Source organism: Mastomys coucha, unplaced genomic scaffold, assembly GCF_008632895.1.
Source record: "Mastomys coucha isolate ucsf_1 unplaced genomic scaffold, UCSF_Mcou_1 pScaffold8, whole genome shotgun sequence".
In the NCBI taxonomy this organism is placed as follows: domain Eukaryota; kingdom Metazoa; phylum Chordata; class Mammalia; order Rodentia; family Muridae; genus Mastomys; species Mastomys coucha.
This window is the reverse complement of record NW_022196914.1, coordinates 44,435,421-44,456,052: the sequence shown is the minus strand read 5'-3', so window position 1 is coordinate 44,456,052 and position 20,632 is coordinate 44,435,421. Positions and strand designations below refer to the sequence as shown.

Below are 20,632 nucleotides of genomic sequence, written 5' to 3'. Positions count from 1 at the left end.
TGGGGGTGGGGTATCTAACAACCCTTTCACAGAGGTCATCTAAGACTATCCGAAAACACAGATACTTAATATTATAGAAGTATGATTCACAGCATTACTGTTATGATGTAGCAACAAAAATAATTTTATGGTTGAGGGTCACCACAACATAAGAGTCACAGCATTAGGAAGGTTGAGAATTGCTGTTCTATGAAGCTATGACCCAAGAGACTTTCCTCTTCTTTCTATGGAAATCAAACTCTTTAAAGCAGAGCCTAGGAGTTGAAGGTGGGCCTTATGTGTTGAGCTAGTTTGTGCATTTTTTCTTGTCTCCCTTTAGACTTGCCTTCCTTAGATTAGCATCAATCCCTGGAGAAGGGTGGCAGGGCTCTGCTTTATCTACAACCTGTCAGGTATTGGACATGGAAAGTGGACACTGATCTTCCTGGTAGTAACTGTGCATTATGTGTTCTAGATTATCCAATTAGAAGACCAAGTATGCCCCTCCCCCTTAATAAATCTTATTAACCTTGGTTTAAGTTAAAAATATCATTGGTATTTAATTTCTTAGATAATAATAAGGCAAGGCTGTAGGATCTTTATTTATGTTTTGGAAACCTCCAAGGTAAAATTGAAAGTGAATTTAGAGTTTCTTTTTCTTTTTCTTCCATACAATACAAGCTAACAGAATAACACTTTTAGAGCCAAACATAATAATTAGCCCATTTTTCCTCATATACTACCTAATAATATTTCTAAGATACAAAAGTATGGCTAGTAATGTACCTCAACCTCCAAAACAAATTGAAATGCAAATTATATACTTATACTAAGATAAGGTTTCTAATTTGAGAGCAATCAATTGGTATATTTCTTTTCTGGAAATGATGGAATTTGAATTTTGTTGTTGTTTTTTCAAATCAAATGCCAACGTATTAAGCCATCTTTGTAAGTTGAAATTTTAAGCAATTTTTAAAAATGCTTGGGGCAATAAAATGCCACCTCAGGGCTTCTTAAGCACTCCACATTTATGACTCTTCTAAGTCAGTTTTATATTGTTGTGTATTAATTTTTTTCTTTTCACTGCTATGTGAAAAACTGTTTTTCAAGAGTTTCTCTGTGCAGGCCTGGCTATCCTGGAGCTCACTCTGTGAATAGACCAGGCTGGCCTCAAACTCAGAAATCTGCCTGTCTCTCTGCTACATGACTTTTACTAAGAATAAACTTTTGTGATTATACCCACACAAAACATTGTTTATAAATGGATCATAACAATAATTGTGTCTTAACTTTACTGTGAGTACTCAGCTTAAGGTGTTATGAGTGAAGATCTCCCTAGGCCTGTCTACAGTTTGGAAAGTAGGTCCTGTTATTCGTCTCTCTGTGTATCCAGGGCAGTACATTGCAATCCATATATCTCCACCTATTTAGCTGATGTAAATTAAGCATTCCAGAAGTGGCAGTGCTTGACAACCAAATGCATAAAATAGTAAACAATTGACAATCAAAATAAGGAAACAGCTGTTGGTTTCTTTTTATAAAATATGATATGTAATTTACAATGAATGCCAATTAAAATTATTAACCAATATACATAAATTTTCTTTGTCTTATTGTCAAGTAGCTATGTGGATTATCATATTTTCTTAATTTTTCAAAATGATTTCTGGAGCTCCCCCTTACCCAGATTAAATCTTAATCATGAATCAGTGAGTGAGCATTCTGCTCTGTAAAAGGTACACATATTAACGAAGTAAAACCAGAAGACATTCACGTGACAGTGCATGATCCAGCACAAGGCACTGCCGTACTAATGGTTATTTCCATTAAATGTAACGATTACAACAAAACCTCAATGGAACTTGATCTTACAATCATCAATAACCACTTAGATTAACATGTTAAGAGCTTTAATGTACAGAGACACGACAAAATGTAATTTCAAAAGCAGTGATGTCTCATTTTGGGTTGTTGAGAGGAAAGGGATACGTCCTGGATGGGTAGCTGTCAACTCCAAGCTGGAAGTATCACTGTTACTAATGTGTCCTAATGACTTGCTGCATATACCCCTTCCATGAAGAGCACAGCACATTTCTTTACTGCTTCAGGACGGCTTGCCTCCCTCTTGGTAATTATTTCAATGTAAGTGATGATGAGGGGTTCATTGTTTTAAGCAGTGATCTGTGATGGTATGAGATACCAATTTGAATTTTCACTCTCTGACACATATTAGCTATTCTGTCCTCCCCCAATAAAAGTGTCAGAGAATGAAGTAAAACCTTGCTCTATCAGCCAATGGGGCTCAGCCATTTCATCAGCACTCACTTCATATTAAATAAATACATTTTCTTTTTAAAGAACAGATCAAGGGTTTTTGTGTTTAATATTACAGTTACTTTGAAATAGTCTCACTTTTACTATTACTACTATATCTTTATATGTCAGAGGCTGGTGCTTTATTCAGTGAACAAACATTTACAGAGCATTTTCTGTGTGCTAACCTTTATGTATTGAGCAGAGACCCAAGCTAAGCCTGGTTTGCCCAGACAGCAGTGTCCAGGAGAGAAATGTGCAGAGACTGTAATCGCAGTGCAAAGAGAGACATTGAATGTTAGTGCAGGCTGTGGCACTGTGCACAGAGGGCAGGTGTAGGACTCTGAATGGCTGAACTGAATGCTAAGCAATGACCAACAGATCTCGGGAGCTCAAAGCAAGGAACAGGAGGAAGAACTAGGTAATGTATGGTGTATTGGGAATGACACTGCCCAGGAAGGGACAGCATAGCAAGGCAGTTAGAAAAATAGTTTCTGGGGATGGTCTTCTTGGGTTCTACCTTAGATCATTAACTACCTGCCCCATGCCTTGGCTTACCCATCTGTAGAGATGGCACAATGGGAGCATCTATTTTAAAAGACAGCTATGAGGTTGACTGAGTCACTTTTTCATTTTGTAAAAAATGCCCATTATGAATTATTCAAATGCTTGTTATTGGTAAAGGCAGAGTACAGATGCTTTGGATGGCAGTGACAGAAAAGGATTCAAGTCAGGAAAGTAGGAGGGGTCAGACAGACATAAGCAGCTCACGGTTAGTCCTGAGAGTTTAGTGCATGTAAATGATGACATATAAGTAGTTTTGAGAAAGTCCGGTCAGACGCAGGGAGTCTAGTGAAGAATGTGACATGGAACAGAAAGATGGAAACTCTGGAAAGAGCCCAGTAGCAGTGCTGTGAGTCTGAGCCAGGACACGAGGATGGGAATGGAGAGAAACCGGTTGTCCTAGGAAGTATCCTGGAAATTGAGTTAGTGAGACTAGGTGGATGGCAGGATAATGGTATAATGGCTCAGAGACTTAGGTGGAAAATGTCTACATGTAACCAAGCTGAGCTGAGAAAGAAAATGCTTGCCTACCTGATTGGAATTGTTAAAGTGCACAATAAATGTTACTTCTTCCCTTGTGAAAAAAAATATATATAGATATCTATATCTATATCTATATCTATATCTATATCTATATCTATATCTATATCTATATCTATCTATCTATCTATCTATCTATCTATCTATCTATCTATATATATATATTTTACTTGACTTTGAAAAACAAACAACAGAGAGTAAGACAAATATAATTTGGTGGCAGTTTTGTCATTTGGTTTTACAGTTTCTAAGTCTGAGATCTTGAGTATAAGTGACAATGTTAAACATTTGGAAGCTATCTATTGGTAATTTTGCTTTATGGTTCTTCACTGAGAATGCAGACTTTCTGGCTGGTCTTGGTTCCCCCTTGGTGCTATGTGATTCTCTGACATCAGCACAGATATATTCAGCCTTGACATACGATACTGGCTGGCATCATCATAAAAAAGGCAGAGATGAGTGAGCTTACAAGCAGGACATGGCTGTGCTCTAGACTAAATGGCATCTGTAACAGGTGTTCCTTGGGACCAGGGTCAGAAAAGGCTTCTTGCTCTGTCTAAAAGAAATTATTCAGTATTTTTTTTTTTCCGAGACAGGGTTTCTCTGTGAGTAGTTTTTATACAATGATGTAGAAACTATGAAAATCATACATGTGTGACTATGACATACCAGAAAATTATATTTAGTGACAGGGTACAGCTACAGATTTTCCTTTTGATTCCTTCTATTTCTTTATCTGTGTGTATGTAATGTATCCATGTGTGTTTTTGAGTAGGTGTCATGGTCATGGGGTCAGTGCCACAGTCAGTGTTGGGAAAACAACCTTGAGCATTGGTCATTGCCAGAAACAGGAGCCTCACCTGTTGCACACTGCTGTATATATCCAACTAGCTGGCCCGTGACATTCTGCACATTGTCCGGTGTCTGCCTCCCACTTCTCTACAGGTACACGATACAATTACAGACACCTTCCTCAACTTCCTCAACTAAGTCTCAGATTGTCAGGCATGTGTAGCAAGCAATTTGCCCACTGAGCCATGCCCCAACCTGAGTCACTCTGTTTTTAAATATAAGGAGTCTGTCTATGGAATGAGTTCTGAGGTAGTAGGATGAATTTGCTTAACCCTGAGATCTTTTTTAATGATCCTACACTCTGTATATGGTAATTTTTATGTTTAGAAGACTGAATATCTCCTTTATTCTTAGAGAATGATTACATTTAGTAAGCTGTCAGGCAATTTTCAGTAACAGCAAAACTGAACAATCAAACACTTTTTATTTTCAACATCATATTCTAAAGTATTGTTGCTATTTAATACTAACAAAAGACCATTTGCATCCAAATTTAGTAACCAAAGTTTTTTTTTAACCCACATTTGTGAAACAAAAAATTGAAAACATTTTTATTAACCTTTACTTCCATTACTGTCTGTACCTTTAATAGCAATCAAACTGGCTTACTGAAATGCCAAAGTCATGACATGGAGACTACTCTTCCTGGGTTATGCTTTGGTCCTATCCAACCAGCAGATGACTGGTGGTGACCCAACTAATCCCACCACTGATCGTAACCAGTATGTGGCTAGGACTTCAATTTAGGAAACACCTGACTGGACTTATTCTGGTTCTTGAATTTTGAGCTTACTGCTTGCAAAGTATTTTCTGAGGAGAAAAAATTGAATATGTCAAATTCACTGTCTAGAAAAATATTGGATTTATTTACTAGTTTGGCTGTACCTAAGTTTTTATAAACTGTGTAAAATAGGTAGCTACTGCTATTCATCCCTTCTATCTACTTTCTGTGTAGTTGTGGCATTTTTTCTGCATCATTCACTGAAGCAGTGAAATACTAATACCCAGAAGAGATGCCACCTCTAGCAGACATATGTATAAAAATGTTTTTGTATGCCAATTTTCCTTATCTTCTTTCTTATAATTAGTAGGCTATTATATTTGACCCGAGCAAAATGTTTTAATTAGGCTGTCCATGCATATTTCAATAAACTCGATTTTTTTGACACTTCAAACATAACCTTGTGTCATTCATGCCTGCCTCCTCCTATTTTAAATTTATAGCATGTTCCAGCTGTAGAATTACCATGGTTACTTCTATGCCTCATAGTAAACTAGAGTTGGCACTTAAAAGTCCTGTGCCACATTATGCATTTGCACTGAAAAGAAAATCGACATCTCAATAATTCCAATATTATAAATTTCTTTGCGAAACTGAAGACACATGACACCGGTCACTGTTGAAGATACTGCTAAGAGCTGAAGTATATTTGAGGGGTTTTGTGGTAGCGTAGTCTACTGGTATTCTCTGAGGCCTCATGTTAATGCCAAATGTGATTTTATTACCAGTATTGTTGAATGATTGCAATTATGTTTCTTTATATACTCTTCTTTAGAAATATATAGAAAATCAGTTCGTTGTGTGGACATAACTGATTCAAGTAGGGACTGATTAACTGAGAATGTGAGAACTATGGCATCTATACAGTACTATTCTCTAAGAGTGGTGTCAGGGATTGAGGTGATCTGATCAGAACCTACACTTCTCTGAAGACCAGCTGAAGTTATTTTATTTTTAGACTTCTTTAAAATATTCTTTTACTGCATAAGTAACACAAGTAAGTTCTCTTCATTAGCAAATGGCTGTAACAGTTCTAGCTGATGTTTGCTGGGCCTCCAATTGAAGTTTTATTAAGGAAGACACTAGTTAGTAAATTTTGTAAGTTACTGTTTAACCATTCCCCTTTCAGAAAGAACTGTAGAATTTTTTGGAAATAACCCAACAGACTGGCCCATAACACATGCTGCAGCATGGAGGTCTGCCCTTACCTGCACTGGTGCCTGCACCGGATGTGAGGTCTCCACCCATCAGACCACCTATGGAGAAGAGAGGAAGATCAAAAGGAGAAAGGCTAGGGGCCAACAGAACAGAGCACAGAGCCTTCAGCACTCAGCATTTGTCCTTTTCCGAGACCCAGATGTAAAATGTGCTACCGTAGTTGCAGGGCTGACATTTGTTTTATTGTGACATGCTGTGTTCGAATGTTAAAGATATATCCACTTACTGACATTTTGCAGAGTTTTTTTCTCCACCCCTCCCAGGAAAGATTACATTAGAAAAATACTGTCTTACAATAGTCTCTGCATTTTTATTATTTCCAAGTCTGGTTTTCTCCTAAAGAAATCCCACTTTATTTCTACCATATGCCTTGATATCTACATTATCTGATGTCTATTTTTCTAAATATATTTTGCAACATTATTTTTGTACAATATTAATCGACTAGAAATTTTATTTTCTCATAATTGACTACTATATCTAGCTGAATTTCACTTAAGGACACAATGAACAAATTTTCATTGCCACAGTTTATAATATACTAATTAATTGCTAATTTAAGAACAACACAAAAACTTTCACTGGCAAGTCATGGCAGTGACCACCAAGCCTGATGGCCTACGTTCATCCCAGCCTGACCTGGTGGAAGAGAACTGACTTCTTCACATTGGCCTCTGGTTACCACACAAGGACTCACATGTCACAGTAACAGATAGATAAGCAAATGGATAAACACAATAATGACTATGTTTCTTTATAAGAATTGTGAACTTTCAGTAAGATTGAAGATAATTATTTAAGAGACCAAGATCCAGGAAAAAAATAGTTGAGAATATCATCTAATTATGATTTCTTAGTTGTTTGTAAGCAATACTTCATTGCTATTAATTGTTTCTAGCTATTGAAATCAGAAAAGATGTTATTATATTTTAAGGAAATGTTTCCTATTTCCCAGAAAATACAGTTTTGAAGAAAAATATCAAGTTAAAAAAATGAATGAACACGAGTTATCAAATAGGATATTCAAAATTCTAAATATGAACTGAAAGGAATCTATACAACTATTAAAATGTATATAAAAATCCAATCATATTATAGAGGAGAGAATGGCACAGTGAAGTCCTTTGTACATGTTTCCCTGGTTCAAGATTTATAAAATCTTCTAGAGGAAAATCTCCTTCCATCAATAAGCTGCTCTTAGTACAGTTAAATGTGCCTAAGCTATTGAAAGTACCCTGTGGAGTACTTTCTTAAAACCAGAATGTAAATACACAATAGACTGCAGTATGAGATTTAGAAACACAATTATTTCTGATGCTGCTTCTGGAACTATGAAGGAATGGCTTAGTTATATTCAGTACACACTGAATTAGCTCCCACTGTGAGCTTGGCAAATCAAATGGGCATTTTTCCTTTCAAGATTCAAGTCCAGTGGAGAAAAGACATGTATTCAATACAGTACATCATAACATATTTAGCTGGATTCACATACTAAGAATGTCTGGTTTTTTTTTTTTTATTTTTTCTGAGCAATAATTTCTTGTCTCTAGGTCATTGTGAATTGAACAGCAGCAAGGATATTTTATAATGTTGAGACAAATCTGTGGCAAGTGGGCATGAGAGCGATGTGCCATCTTCTCATCTAGCTGTGTTTTATTTCATACAGCTTATAAATCATACTAGTGTACCTGTAGCACAACTCTTTTCTACCGTATATCCCTTCTGGGATAAGTTGTATAAAACAAACAAACAAACAAACAAACCCAAACAATTACAGACAGGGGAGAAATGCTGCTGGAGTACACAGAGGACAGTCTCACAGTGACGGTTTAGTAGGAAGAAGAGACTACAACAAGTGTGTAGACTAGATATTTAACACACTGTTGGAGAAAGTGTGTGCCTAAATAGCAATTGTAGGAGAAAATTGGCAGCCAGAAAGGACAGAGTTTGGGTTATGAAATATACTGAAAGGTAATCTGAAGAACTCAGGCTGTGTCACAAGGAGTATTTAATAAGGGGTGGGTGTTGAGCAACAAAAGAATGCCAACAGGAACCAAAGTGCACTCCCTAAGTAAGGAAGCTTTCGCTAGACGTAGTTCCTTCCAACACCTTGTGAGCATTATGTCCTCTTAAGAACCTACCTGTGTTACCTGCACTTGGAGGTCTATGTGTTACACCAGGAGACATACTATTCCTCTGCAGAGAAGGGTGGGCCAGTGGCAGAAGATTGGGGTTTCCCAGTGAGCTGACAGGATTGCTGTATACCAAACTGTTATGGCTGGACACTGGGATGGTAACTGGCATCTCAAAGTTGGGAGGTGGAACAGCCTGTGAGGCAGAAACACAGGGAAAGCCATGGAGGTGAGACAGAAGCATTCGAGTTATGGAAAGCATCAACTTTGCCAAGGAAAATTTTCAAATTCCAAACTGTGCACCATGTAGCTTACTCCCAGGAAGCGGGTCTCCAGATGTGCAATCAAAAATTGATTTCTTCCCTGTGCTTAGAACTCTTTCTTTCCGACCGTTAGGAAACGTTTCACTTTTCTGTGAAACAAAGCCCTTTTTCATTAGACTCCATTGTCTTTGAATTCCATTCTATGAAGTAATAATTATTCATTTGTGATATCTGAATCGGTTGCCAGAAATGACGGTAAGATCAAAGGTACATGACTGTGATGACTTCACAGAGAAAAGGGGGATTAAAATGCAAAGCCAATCCTTTGGTTTAATTGCTTATTGAAGCATATTTATGCAGAAGTTTAATGATATAAAATCGTCTTCAGGCCTGTGAATAGCACATATAGTTTAATTATTATTTTTAAAAATCTGTCTTTTAATCATGAGTCAGGAGACAATAGGCATCTTAAGGTACAGGTTTCAGCGGAGGATGTATCATTTAGGAGCTCACATCTTAAAGTGATATCTCAGAAAATAGGCAATGCTTCACATTTTGCTATATAGGTACTCCCTCTGCCACATGGCAAGATCTATATCTCAAATGAGAGTTGGCAAATATTTAATGAGCTGAAGCTGGGTGGATGTCTAATTAGTGTGATCCAGGTTCCAATTATTGATTTTTGCTATTATTTTGGCAACTTAAGCAAAACTTTGTTTCTGTTTCTGCTTTCAGTAATTCACCAACATTGTAAACACTCTTGTCTTTCTCCTTTTGTCAGCATCACAAGTGAAAATGCTGTTCAAAGACATGCCAGAGGACTCATGGTATCATGGCATACAGCCTTTATAGTGAAAAATTGGGCTTGTGTGTGTACACACACAACAGATTCGTACACGCCCTCTGAGGTTTTCCGTAAGAAGCTGTCCAAGTTTAAATGCGTGTTTATTCATGGCTCACATGTGGTTTGTTCTTATTGCTTTCATTATTACTAGCTGTTTTCTTTAGAGTTTACTGCAGCTATCTGTGACTGGTTGACTGGCTGGCCTGAATTGTACATGTGTCTGTAGCAACTCTGTAGTTATGTTGTTGTTAACTGTAATATGTTCTCTGTTTATGTTTACGCCCTCATAGCCTTCATTTCATGTTTTTATTTTCTTCCATGTTATGGAAATTCTAGTACTGGTGAGAGCAAAAGTTTTACAACTTTCTTTTAAATGACTTTATTGTTTTTAAGGGAAATAAAAATGTTCAGGTGATATGATAATATGTCTGTCCTTTAGATCATTTGTGGATTGTATACAAGATAACAGAAAATGATTTTTGGCTAAATCTTATAACCATGGAATATAAATGCATGGTAATATATCAAAGTGTGGATATATCCAAATATCCAAAGCCCTGTTAAACAAGGAAAAATATTAATGTATGCTGCAAGCGTTTGTGGAATGATAAATATATCCTTTCACTGACATGCCAAGTGAGAATAGAAGTCACCTATGAAAACGTTACAGCCGTAGTGCTCAGTAGCCTCCACCACCATCAGCCTCTACCATCAAATCTCTTTCTCCCTGCCCTGAGCTCTAGATATCTCAACCAGGCCTTCCAGCCACTGGTGCAGGCACCAGCGACAACTCAAGTGGATCAGAGAGGCCAAGAGCCCATTTTGCAGCAGCATCCTTCTTACTGGATTCTTGCAGGGGCTGCGTTTTGAGTGGCTCTCTCTTGCTGAAACAGGGCTTTTCCTCCTTTAGTGAGTTCTTGTTCCTCTTGTGTCCTTAGGCCTGCAGGTAATAGCAATTTCTAGACTCTGAGCCCCAACACATTTTACTACTCCCTCAGGTTTCCTTTAACTCTATCAACATGTGTAGTCCTTTTAACGAGCTCTCTTTATATCTTGAATTTGGCACTTGTTGCTGGCTATGACCTTGGACCTGCATATTTTGAATGGGGACATTTGGAAATTCTGGGTGGGATTGTGAACACCCTCATTCCCAGCAACATTGTGGTGACTCTTGCAGTTGCTTCCTAATAGATCAACCCACTCTGAGCTTTGCCTTCCTGCTTTTTACTTTCAACACACAATACTCAGGATCTTCATCTTTTAAAAGCACACATTAGATGACAGCACCTCTCTCTCAAGTCCCCACATTTTTACCTAAAGGAAAAACCCCACTTCCTTCAGTAGCCTAGATTTTCTTTACCAGTCTCCACTACTTATACCTGTCAGCCAGCCCACTTTTCTCACTCTTGACTAAATTCAATGACTAATCCCAGCCCTACATCCAAAGCTCTGCTCAGAGTCTGGCCATCTGGAGGACATCCACCTTGACTATTCTTTTGGATCTGACATCTTGCTTGCTCCTTACATCCACCTTTAGATCTTTTTCTCTTTTATTAAAATCAAAAACAGTTTTGATATTGGTTGATAATAGTACTTCCTCCAAGTACTCAAGGTCTGTTGCTACAAACAAATCAAAATGTATTCTCCTTATTATATTGTTTGAATATTTTTCTTATAGGAGAATTTTTAAAGTATACTTCATTAATAGAAAAGTGTAAGATTATCATTTCCTACCTATTTTGTATTGAACAGGCACAGGGATGTAAATTTGCTTACTCGATATAATTCACTACTGTCAGTATCCCTTCATTGTGTATAATTTTTCCTTTTTCTAAATAGTAAGACTTAAAAATGGCCAAACATCAAACTAGTGACTGAATCTGGCTTTGCTCCTAGTTCACTGTGCAGTGTACATTATTATTTTGGAACAAATGAAATCTTGTAGTCAGTGGTTCATATAATTTATACATATTAGGTATTAGTAAACTACTCTCTGTGGACCACATGACTAACAGTTAACTAGTACATCTCAGGCCATGGGAAAAGTCAACTTTAAAAAGTCCTTTCTTCTATATTTACTTAGAAGTCCACACTTTAAAACTACCTTTTGGTTATAAACGTTTTAATCTGCACTCATCATTCCAACTCTGGCATCCTCCATTCTCACTGGGTCCCTAAGACTTGCTTCAGAGCTTAGTCTCTCCTCATATTGAATAGAATGTTGACTTTGCCTCACTAGAGGGCCAAGCCCATGTTTCCTCCCCTAAGAGATTAGAGGCACTTCCACAATATAGAATATGTTAATAATTATGCAATGAATGGACAACCAGTTCAGTGTAAGTCAGTAGACTCCTTTTTCCTTTTGAGCATTATCCTGAAGAGTTAATGAGTTTCTAGCACATTGAACCATAACAACTTGAGGAGGATTACTATAAAATTCCTTTATGATTGGCTAAATGGGAGCTAGATATATCCTGATACAGAGCATATCAAAGAATGGAAATCTAGAAGTTCAAGATTAGCCTTTCCCCAAGAAATCTCAGCTGCAGTCCCAGTAATGGAATATCTTGTCACTTAATCAGGAAGCCATTTCATGTCCCCTGACCTTGATCTCTTTATCCATGGAAAAAGATGGTTGAAAGATAAAGGCACTAAATATCCCTAAGTACTTGGAAAGCAATATAGAGGATAGAGTAACATATATTTCAAAGAAATATGCATTATTCTTTTCCTTCTTGACTTTGTAAAATTAGGAAGCTTTAAAAGATTTATATTAAGAGAGTTTCTTTTTAAGCTCAAAACCAGAAGCTGCCCTGCCCCTAAATTTAATTATCATGTGTCAGTCTCTAAATATTTAGAACACTCAATTCTGAAAAGTAGAATTTGGAGTGATCATGTAAAGTGCTGTAAGTTGGCCTGGCTATCAGGAAGAAAAGGGAGCTGAGCTCTTGTTTTCCCTGGGAGAGGATGCAGATAGTCCTTGTCCTTAGTGATGCAAGAATGATGGCTAAGAAGCTAATAGTTGCTGTCTCTGAACTGTGATCCTGGTTCTTGAGGTATGATATCTGAGTCAGGAGTTTGATTTCCCCAACCTTTCCATGCAGAAAAGTTCAATAAAAATCAAATAGTATATTTTTGATAAAATACTAATTTTAGTTAATGGTCCTTCCTTTGTTTACATGAACAACTGATCGGTTTTGCCACTAATTGAACTACTATTACCAAAGCTGCAGAGCTCCTAGTAGAGGGTAAAATATACAAGTCTAATGACAAGTGACTACCAATTGCCATTATCTCTGTCTGCGCTTGGCTTCTTGGTGGCTGTAGCACACACAGCATCTGTCCATCCTTTTACATCCTCAGCATCCAGACTTTCATCCCTGTCTGAGCCCTTCTGAGCACCTCCTCTCCCTTTTCCTGCATTTGATGCCTACACAATTATATACAAGTGACAGCGTGGCCATCCCAACCTAATTTACACTACTCACTTCTCACCTTAGGCCTCTTGCGAGCTTGTTCAGTCTGCTACTCCATCATCTCTGAGAGTCTCTACCTATCTCCTCTTTTTTGAGCTTTACTATCTGGTCCTCCACCAGACCTATGAGGTCAGTCTTTTCCTCTTTTTTTTTTTTTTTAAGTATTCTTTCTTTGCATATAAATCAAGTCATTTTCAAATTCATTCTACTGCTAATTCTAGGTACATCAATGCTGCAGTCTTCACAGTCTACCCTTTTAAAGAAAATATGAACATTTCTGTCCACTTGCTTTATCCTCATTTCCTCTCAAGCAATTTTGCTTCTATTTCTCATCTACTTGGGCCTTTTTGCTAATCCTTGGCTCTTCCAATGGGGCTGCTTTTGCCATGGCGCCCAGCATGAGCTGTAGCAGAGCCAGCAGGAGGAAACTCTGGTCAACAAGATTCCAAATCACCCATGAATTATTTCACGTAATTGAGGAATATGGGCATAAATTATATTACTCCAACAGGTGACTTCAGTATTAAAATTTCTATTTTAAAAGGGAAATGTTTCACATAGGTTTTTTGAAAGAGAAAAACAGTCTTGTAATGTTTTGAAAGAGTTGGAGACACTCTGCACACAAAGGGCAGAGTGTCCTTGCTTTGCTGTAAATGTTTTAGCAGCTGTGGAAACGTTCAACAAAATGAACTTCCAGCAAGAGAGAGCAGTGTGCAAAAACTTGGCTTTCACTGTGGATACTGAGGCACTCAGGAAGACTTGATGATTCCATGGCACAGTGAGAGGTCATGTGACTTTTCTTCCATGCTCTGCCCAGAGACTCATGTACATTTCACCTCCTGCCACACATCCTTGTACCTTTTAACAAATCATGTATCTTGATTTTGGACTTTTTACATGACAGAGTGAAGTATCTCGGGGCATCTAGATGAATAGCACATCTTCTTTCCCTTAAAACACAGGGAAAAGGCTCCATAGATCCACGATCCATAAATTCTGACACTTTAGGGCTTCAACTTTTCTCCACATTTAGGCTCACAGTCATCAGCAATATGGCAGGTGTTTGCCTCTTTCCTGTTCAGAGAATTCCTTTGGTCTGCAGGCACTGAAGGCGTTGCCTCACAATCCTACCTTTAAACCTTTGCACCCACAGCGCTCAAACAGTCTTTTTCTATATATAGCAAGAAAACTCAGTGTATACGAACTAGAAGTCTAACCAGAGAAGCAGTTTGTTTCTCTTTTCTGGGTAAAAGAGATTCTGATGGATATTTTATCATTTGAGAATTTCGCCCACAGTTAGTAAGCATATACAGAGTCTTTTGATGAGCAAAACACTGTGAACATGCTGTGTGGAGTACTGAAGGGTAATGACCTTTAGACTGGGAGGGGTACACGTGAGAGTTTTGAGGAAGAAAAAAGAAGGGAGAAATGATGTAATTATAGTATAATCTCAAAAAAGTATTTAAAGCACGAAACTTTGAAAATATTTGTCTCACTGACATTATTTCATTTAGCAAAGGAAAATCGAAGCATTCATAAAGACAGAGCTTCTGACCAGCATGATATTTTGGAAATATATTTTAAAGGGTTCATTTCAACCAGCAAAGGCTGAGTGTGTGCTGAGTGTGGCAATGCTTAATTTACTTTGTGAGTGCAGTGTGGAAACGGTTTACAGCTTTTGGCCTTAAACATCTACATGTATAATCAACACAGCCCATTTCCACTTAAACATCTACATGAATAATCAACAAAGCCCATTTTCACGGCAGATCTGCTCGTAGCACTCAGGATTGGGCTGCTTTGCTAACTTACCAGAAATGAACTTTTTCTGAAAAGGAATTAATTATGTACCGAGAAGCTTGTGTACAAATTAGGATTCAGACATTATTCATAGCATATGAGCCTTGAGTGTAATATTTTATTCTATAGAATTAACATTGTTTGTTTGATTGTTGACTAAATATAACAATAAGTTGGGAATCTTTTCTTTTTATATCTAGACCAAAAAAAAATAATGCATGCACAGTTATTTTTCTTAACTATCTGGCAAGGCATATGATTGATTGTTAGGAAATTTCTTAATTGGTTAAGATAAAATTGAGCCACATGTTAAAGCATAGAAACTGTTGGTGTAGGCAAAGCACACAATACTCTGATGAGAGCTTTAAAATCACACAAACGTTGAAGTCTTACCGTTAGGTTTCATGCAGTCTGTTCCCTGCAGCGTATTAGCTTTAGCCCTTTAGTGGTGTAGTCAAATTTCATGTGTGTGGGGAGGGGATGACGTGTCATTCAGAAACTAGCCTTCACTTAGGTGATGTCTGTCAGTGTGCACTATGGAACAACAGTTCCACTCCTGTACCTGGTCTCTGCATATAAAACGTATGCAGAAAGTGATTCTCCTGTTGTTCTAGTGTACTCCGATGAGCTGCACGAGAACTTGCTTTTTCAAAGGTTGTGTAAATTCAGGGCACGGCACATAGATCTTTCTCTTCCTCCTGTGAACTCTTCTACCTCTGAATGAACTTCTCCATGGCAACTCTTTGAGTTGATGCAATTTCAGTATCCCACAGGGGTTGCTTTCTAAATGCACTGCCTGTGGGATGAGATGGCTACTTCATCTGTCTGATTTTGCGATGCTTCTTAAAGCAAGCCACCATCGAGAGGGTTAAGGGATGCTACTGCAGCAGTTATCAGCAGACCAGCCATCTACCTTTGGTACTTACAGGAATTTTATGACTCTTGATCATATTATCAAATTCTTCATTAATTTTTTTGTATTTTTCTTCAGTGCGTGGGGTGAGTGCATAAGAGGAGTCAGGATCAGGGCTTTCAGAGCCTTTGTTTTCTTTCTTGTTCAATGCCTGCCAGGTTCAGAGAGATATCAAGAGTAAAAAAAAAATGAAGGGTGTTTAGAGTACTTACACACAATCTTTGCCTGCTGATCATTAGATCAATATCTTCGTTAATTTTCCTGTACTTGTCCTCAGACTCAGGGCTGTGACCTACTGAATCGTCTGCATCGGGATCTGGGCTGTCACAGCCATTAAGGCCCTTCTTTCTCAATGTCTGAAATACATAATGTGCAAAGTTCAAACCTAGACAAAGGCTGTAAGAGACAGTTAGTGATGTTACAGAAGTTCAAGCTGTCCAGCATTTCAGACTACTATATATGCTAGACTACGTTTGGGGAAAGAAATCACAAGGAGAAAACGAGCCATTTCAAACAGAGTGCTCATCACCAGTTTAACAAAAGGAACAAGGAGCTATTTTGTTGGCAGCCAGTTTCAGTCAATGAACAAAGAAAGGTAAAATATCTTGATATAGAACTCAGAAATATATAATGAAAACCAATTACAAGATACAAAGTGTAATGTGATACAGTAGTCTTTTCCCACAGAAATACAAGCAGTCAGGATGTTGCAAAACCATTTCAGAATCTATGACAAAAAAGCAGAAATGTCGCAAACATTATCTCTGGATTTAGCATAGTGGTTGGAGTTAAACCATCCCATCTCGCCCCTGGTGCTTGACAGCAAAACGGCATTAAAGAAGCCAGCTAACCACCAAGTACTCCCTAGGAAGAAGCTCATTTGGGAGAATTATTTTTGCTTGTTAGAGTTCTGGGGATCTGTAAGATTCTGTATTGAACTTTCCAATATTGAGAAATTATCTTCCTAAACAAGAGCAGGAAGCAGCTCGGGGATGGCTGAGCTTAGGGCTTCATTATCCTGAGCTGGGTAAGAACGACAGAACTGTATATAGACAACCAAGTCAGGAGTTATCAAACAGCACAAACTCCTCCTGGTTTCAGGCGAGTACGAATCAGCCCGAGACTTTCCTGACACATGAAAGCGAAGTCAGTGGCTTCTCGCCAGCCTCCTGTCTCCTGATGTAGGTCTGCTCTAGTTTCAGCTGTCACTAAAGGGTAAATACCAATAAAACAGTGTAACAGTTTGGAAAAGTATGAGTCAGAATTTTATTCTTTTTAAAAAACATGTTTTTCAACTAAACTATGCACAATCCAATGGACAGAAATAATGTAGATTTGGAGATCATAAAACCTCTGATTAATCATACAACTTGACACATTAATAATTAAGAGACTCACATACTATTTCTTACTTTTTTTGGTACTGTCAGGTTTGGTTACAAAGAGATGTACAGCTATCTGCCTCTTACTAATGGAAAGTCTTCAGATCCATGTTGGATAGAGAACTCAGATACAAATAAAGCAAAAGCTGAAACACCCAGCCAACTGTCTGAAAGTTCAGATACTGCATCCTTGATTTGTGCATTTGGGGACAATAAAATGATGTAATTTTCAATGGAGTGTCCAGCTTAAAAATTCAAATCCATTGATTTTTATCAGTGTAACAAATACAATGCTACTTAAAATTACTTTCTGAGGCACTGAAGGCTTGTACTTAAGACCAAACTGGGAGCTATCATTTCTCAACATGTAGGATGTAGTGCAGCTCTGTAAATATTTATTAATGTTATAGTAGTATAATATAACAAACATATGGTTACAGCTTATTATGTGGTAAGATGTTTGAATATTAAAATGAATATTTTGACACAAGATGATGAAATATACATTTATAATCTTGAGGAATTTTTAATTGGTGGGGCCACCTGTCCCCCTCTTATGAAATTACAACCATGTATTTTGGTCTAGAACAAGTACTCACTGAGATTTCCCACAATAACACTAGAATGGACACAACAAAACACTAGGATGCTAATTCTAGTTACTAAATTCTTAAATTTTCAACTTTTGTTTGTATTATTTCAGCCGCAAGAGCATTCTACTTGGAGTATTATCATATGTTTTTGCTTTGGCATCTATAGATTCTTGACCTTTAAGGGTGTCTTGAATTATAGTCAACATATCTATATCTAATCTATATCTATACCTAATGTATAAAATTAAGAATTTACTCACAGGGCTGGTGAAATTTCTCACTGCCACACAAGCCTGAGGATTTAGTTCCTCTATTCCAGGGTAATATAAAAAGCTGGGCTTGGTGTGCCTACAACTCCTGGCATTGGGGCAGAGGGTGGTGGAGATATGTAGATCCCTGGAGTTAATTGGATAGCTAGTCTATCGGAATAAGTTAGCTTCAATGTCAGTGAGAGACCCTACCTCAAAAATCAACGGAAGGGAGTAAACGAGAAAGGGTATCCGACATCAACCTGTGGCCTCTACATGCTCAAACACACACATACACCAAGCACACACACAAAACATATAGTACACATATAATACCTCACATACACAATTTAAAAATAATTCATGTTCATAGAGAAAAGAAGATAAGATCAAGAAAACATTAGTAGCCTTCAAAAGTAACTTATTTGTATTTCTATAAGGCATATTAAGATAGTGTTATGAACACCTTTAACTTAAAAACCTCATATGTTAAATTAGAGTCTTAATAGACAGTAGATTTTTTTCAATGTGTATTTTACCCAACGAATCTTATTGTAAAAAGTATCGTTGTTTTGATATGCAGATTTCTGACAACAGAACGCAAGGGTTAGAAGAGGCCTATCAACTGTCATTACAATCCATCTGGCACATACATGTGTGCTAAATATTCTCACAAAGCTTTTGGGTGGGTAGATACTGTGGCTTATAAAAATTCAAACTCTGCTTTTATTTCACTGAAATACCTCTACAAATGTTAACTCATTCTCTCTCACAAGTGTTTCACTACGAGTTTAGGAAACCTTATGACAAATTTCAAATCAGTACTGTCAAGCATTGTAGCTGAGCTTTGGACATTGCTTGAGAGCAAGCTGTGGCTATTGTTTCCCTGTTGAAATCTTTAGATTTTAAGAAACAAGAAACAGAGACTCATCTCTTGCATTCACATTCACCGGCAGCAGTTCATTCAACACTAGTATAGATTAAATTGAAATGTTAAGGAATTAAGTTTGGGGAAATTTCTAAGAATGAAAATATGAATAAAATATCTATACTTCCTAGAAGTATTTTTTTTTTAAGACAGGGTTTCATGTAGTCAAGCCTCCACCTTCCAAATGCTAGGGTTTCAGGCTTGCATTATTACTTTTGGTTGGCACTATGCTATGTGTCGGGGCTTTGCGTTGAGGCAAGCCCTCTACCAACCAAGCTATGCTTACATCCCTTGACATCAAATATTAGTCAAGAGTGGAAAGGTCTACTGGACAACAAACACTTAGTTCATAGAGTGGGAAACCAAAAGAGTCACTCGTCACTTTGTACCTGGGGCAGGATGGGAATTACTGAATGCAAACAAAGCTGCTGGCAGGGTACTGCAATTAGCACGGGAGAGCAGCACCTGCTTCTCTCCCAATACGTTCTTCTTGTGTTGGGTGATATTATCTCGTAATAAATATGGCTGGTATGGAAGTAATGATTTGAACTCAATTGTGTTATTTAAAAAAAAAGAGCTTTCTTTTTTTTGAGACCCTGAAACACAAAATCTGAGAGTGAATTAATACCGAGTTCTAAATTCCCATAATCACATAACCAGAACACTGGAAAAAATTGTTCAAAAATATTATCCTCAGCTGAGTGCTTGCATAACATATTTCTGCCAAGAACAAATGATTATGGTGGAATTATAAAGCTTGGAAAATGGAAGTGGTGGCACCGACTCGAATGCCATAGTGTGAATGCAGAACCAGAGGAACAGTTTTATCTTTATTATATTAAAATCTACAGCTGTTTAATGATGACAAAGGAACTACTGTTAGCTCTAGCCAAGTCTGTCTATTCACAGTAATGAATAGTCAATATGAACTAAGGGGCTTACTAAATGGATTTGAAGCATATTCCTTTAGGACTTTTCTAGCAAAAAATCATACTCTCTGCTATCAGCCTTGAAAGTGTCTCTGATATTTTTATCTCTGCTATCTCTGTTTAGGTTAGGTTGGTCCCCAGATAGCCATTCTATATATAGATGGGTTGTGTGTATGGTGTCCCTCAAATGAGGATACTTTGAAGTAATCTTTTCCCATGTGCTACAAGAGGCAAGGAAGGTACCTACTAAATCCACCAGCTTCTCTCACAACATATCTACAGAGACTTTACCCCCAGAGAACTCTGAAGATCTTCAGTGAAACTGTATACTGAAGCTGGCTTGCCACAGAAGAGTGACACCTTTGGGTTAGATCAATTCACTTCAGAGGCTTCAGGGGCATAGTCACATAGTAGCGATTGTCACACTGTGAGCATGGTGCAGGCGCTCTTAGAGAAGCAATTAGATTGACAGAAGGTGTCATACTCCACACAATAGATGGGAGAAGTGCGGGCAGGTAATCCAAGCATCATTTGGAATCTCTCCTCCCAGACATGTGGACATATGGACCTGCATTACTGCATTTGTTCACCAGGAAAGCCTGAAATATGTACAAACTGATGATGGTAGATGACAGGTGCTTCAAAAATTCTAATGAAATCAACGTAGAGTAACAGATTCTATTTCATTACTGAAAAGAATATAAATGAAAAAGAATGCCACATGGAGTCTTATGTCTTGTCTTATGCATTATGTTATCAACTAGGTAATCTTTTTCCTATGTAATGATTTAAACCGACTTTTCCTTTTTAGCTATGTATTTTTTATTAGATGTTTTCTTTATTTATAATATCAATTTTCCCAGGTTCCCCTCCAAAA

The 20,632-nt window shown here is 37.6% G+C and overlaps 1 protein-coding gene across 19 annotated transcripts in view; it reads right to left on the bottom strand.

Moving 5' to 3' along the window:
- The window catches only part of Mef2c (myocyte enhancer factor 2C), a 163,965-nt gene that overhangs the window by 25,237 nt on the left and 118,096 nt on the right, over positions 1-20,632 (bottom strand). For 13 of the 19 annotated variants that reach the window (XM_031359828.1, XM_031359826.1, XM_031359833.1 and 10 more), the window contains 3 exons: positions 15,888-16,031; positions 8,389-8,575; positions 6,238-6,285 (listed from right to left, as the gene is read on the bottom strand). In XM_031359828.1, coding sequence (XP_031215688.1) covers positions 6,238-6,285; positions 8,389-8,575; positions 15,888-16,031 — 379 coding nt within the window. Of the gene's footprint in view, positions 1-6,237; positions 6,286-8,388; positions 8,576-15,688; positions 15,827-15,887; positions 16,032-20,632 lie in introns of all 19 variants that reach the window. The other 6 variants (XM_031359842.1, XM_031359830.1, XM_031359834.1 and 3 more) reach the window with 2 other exon arrangements.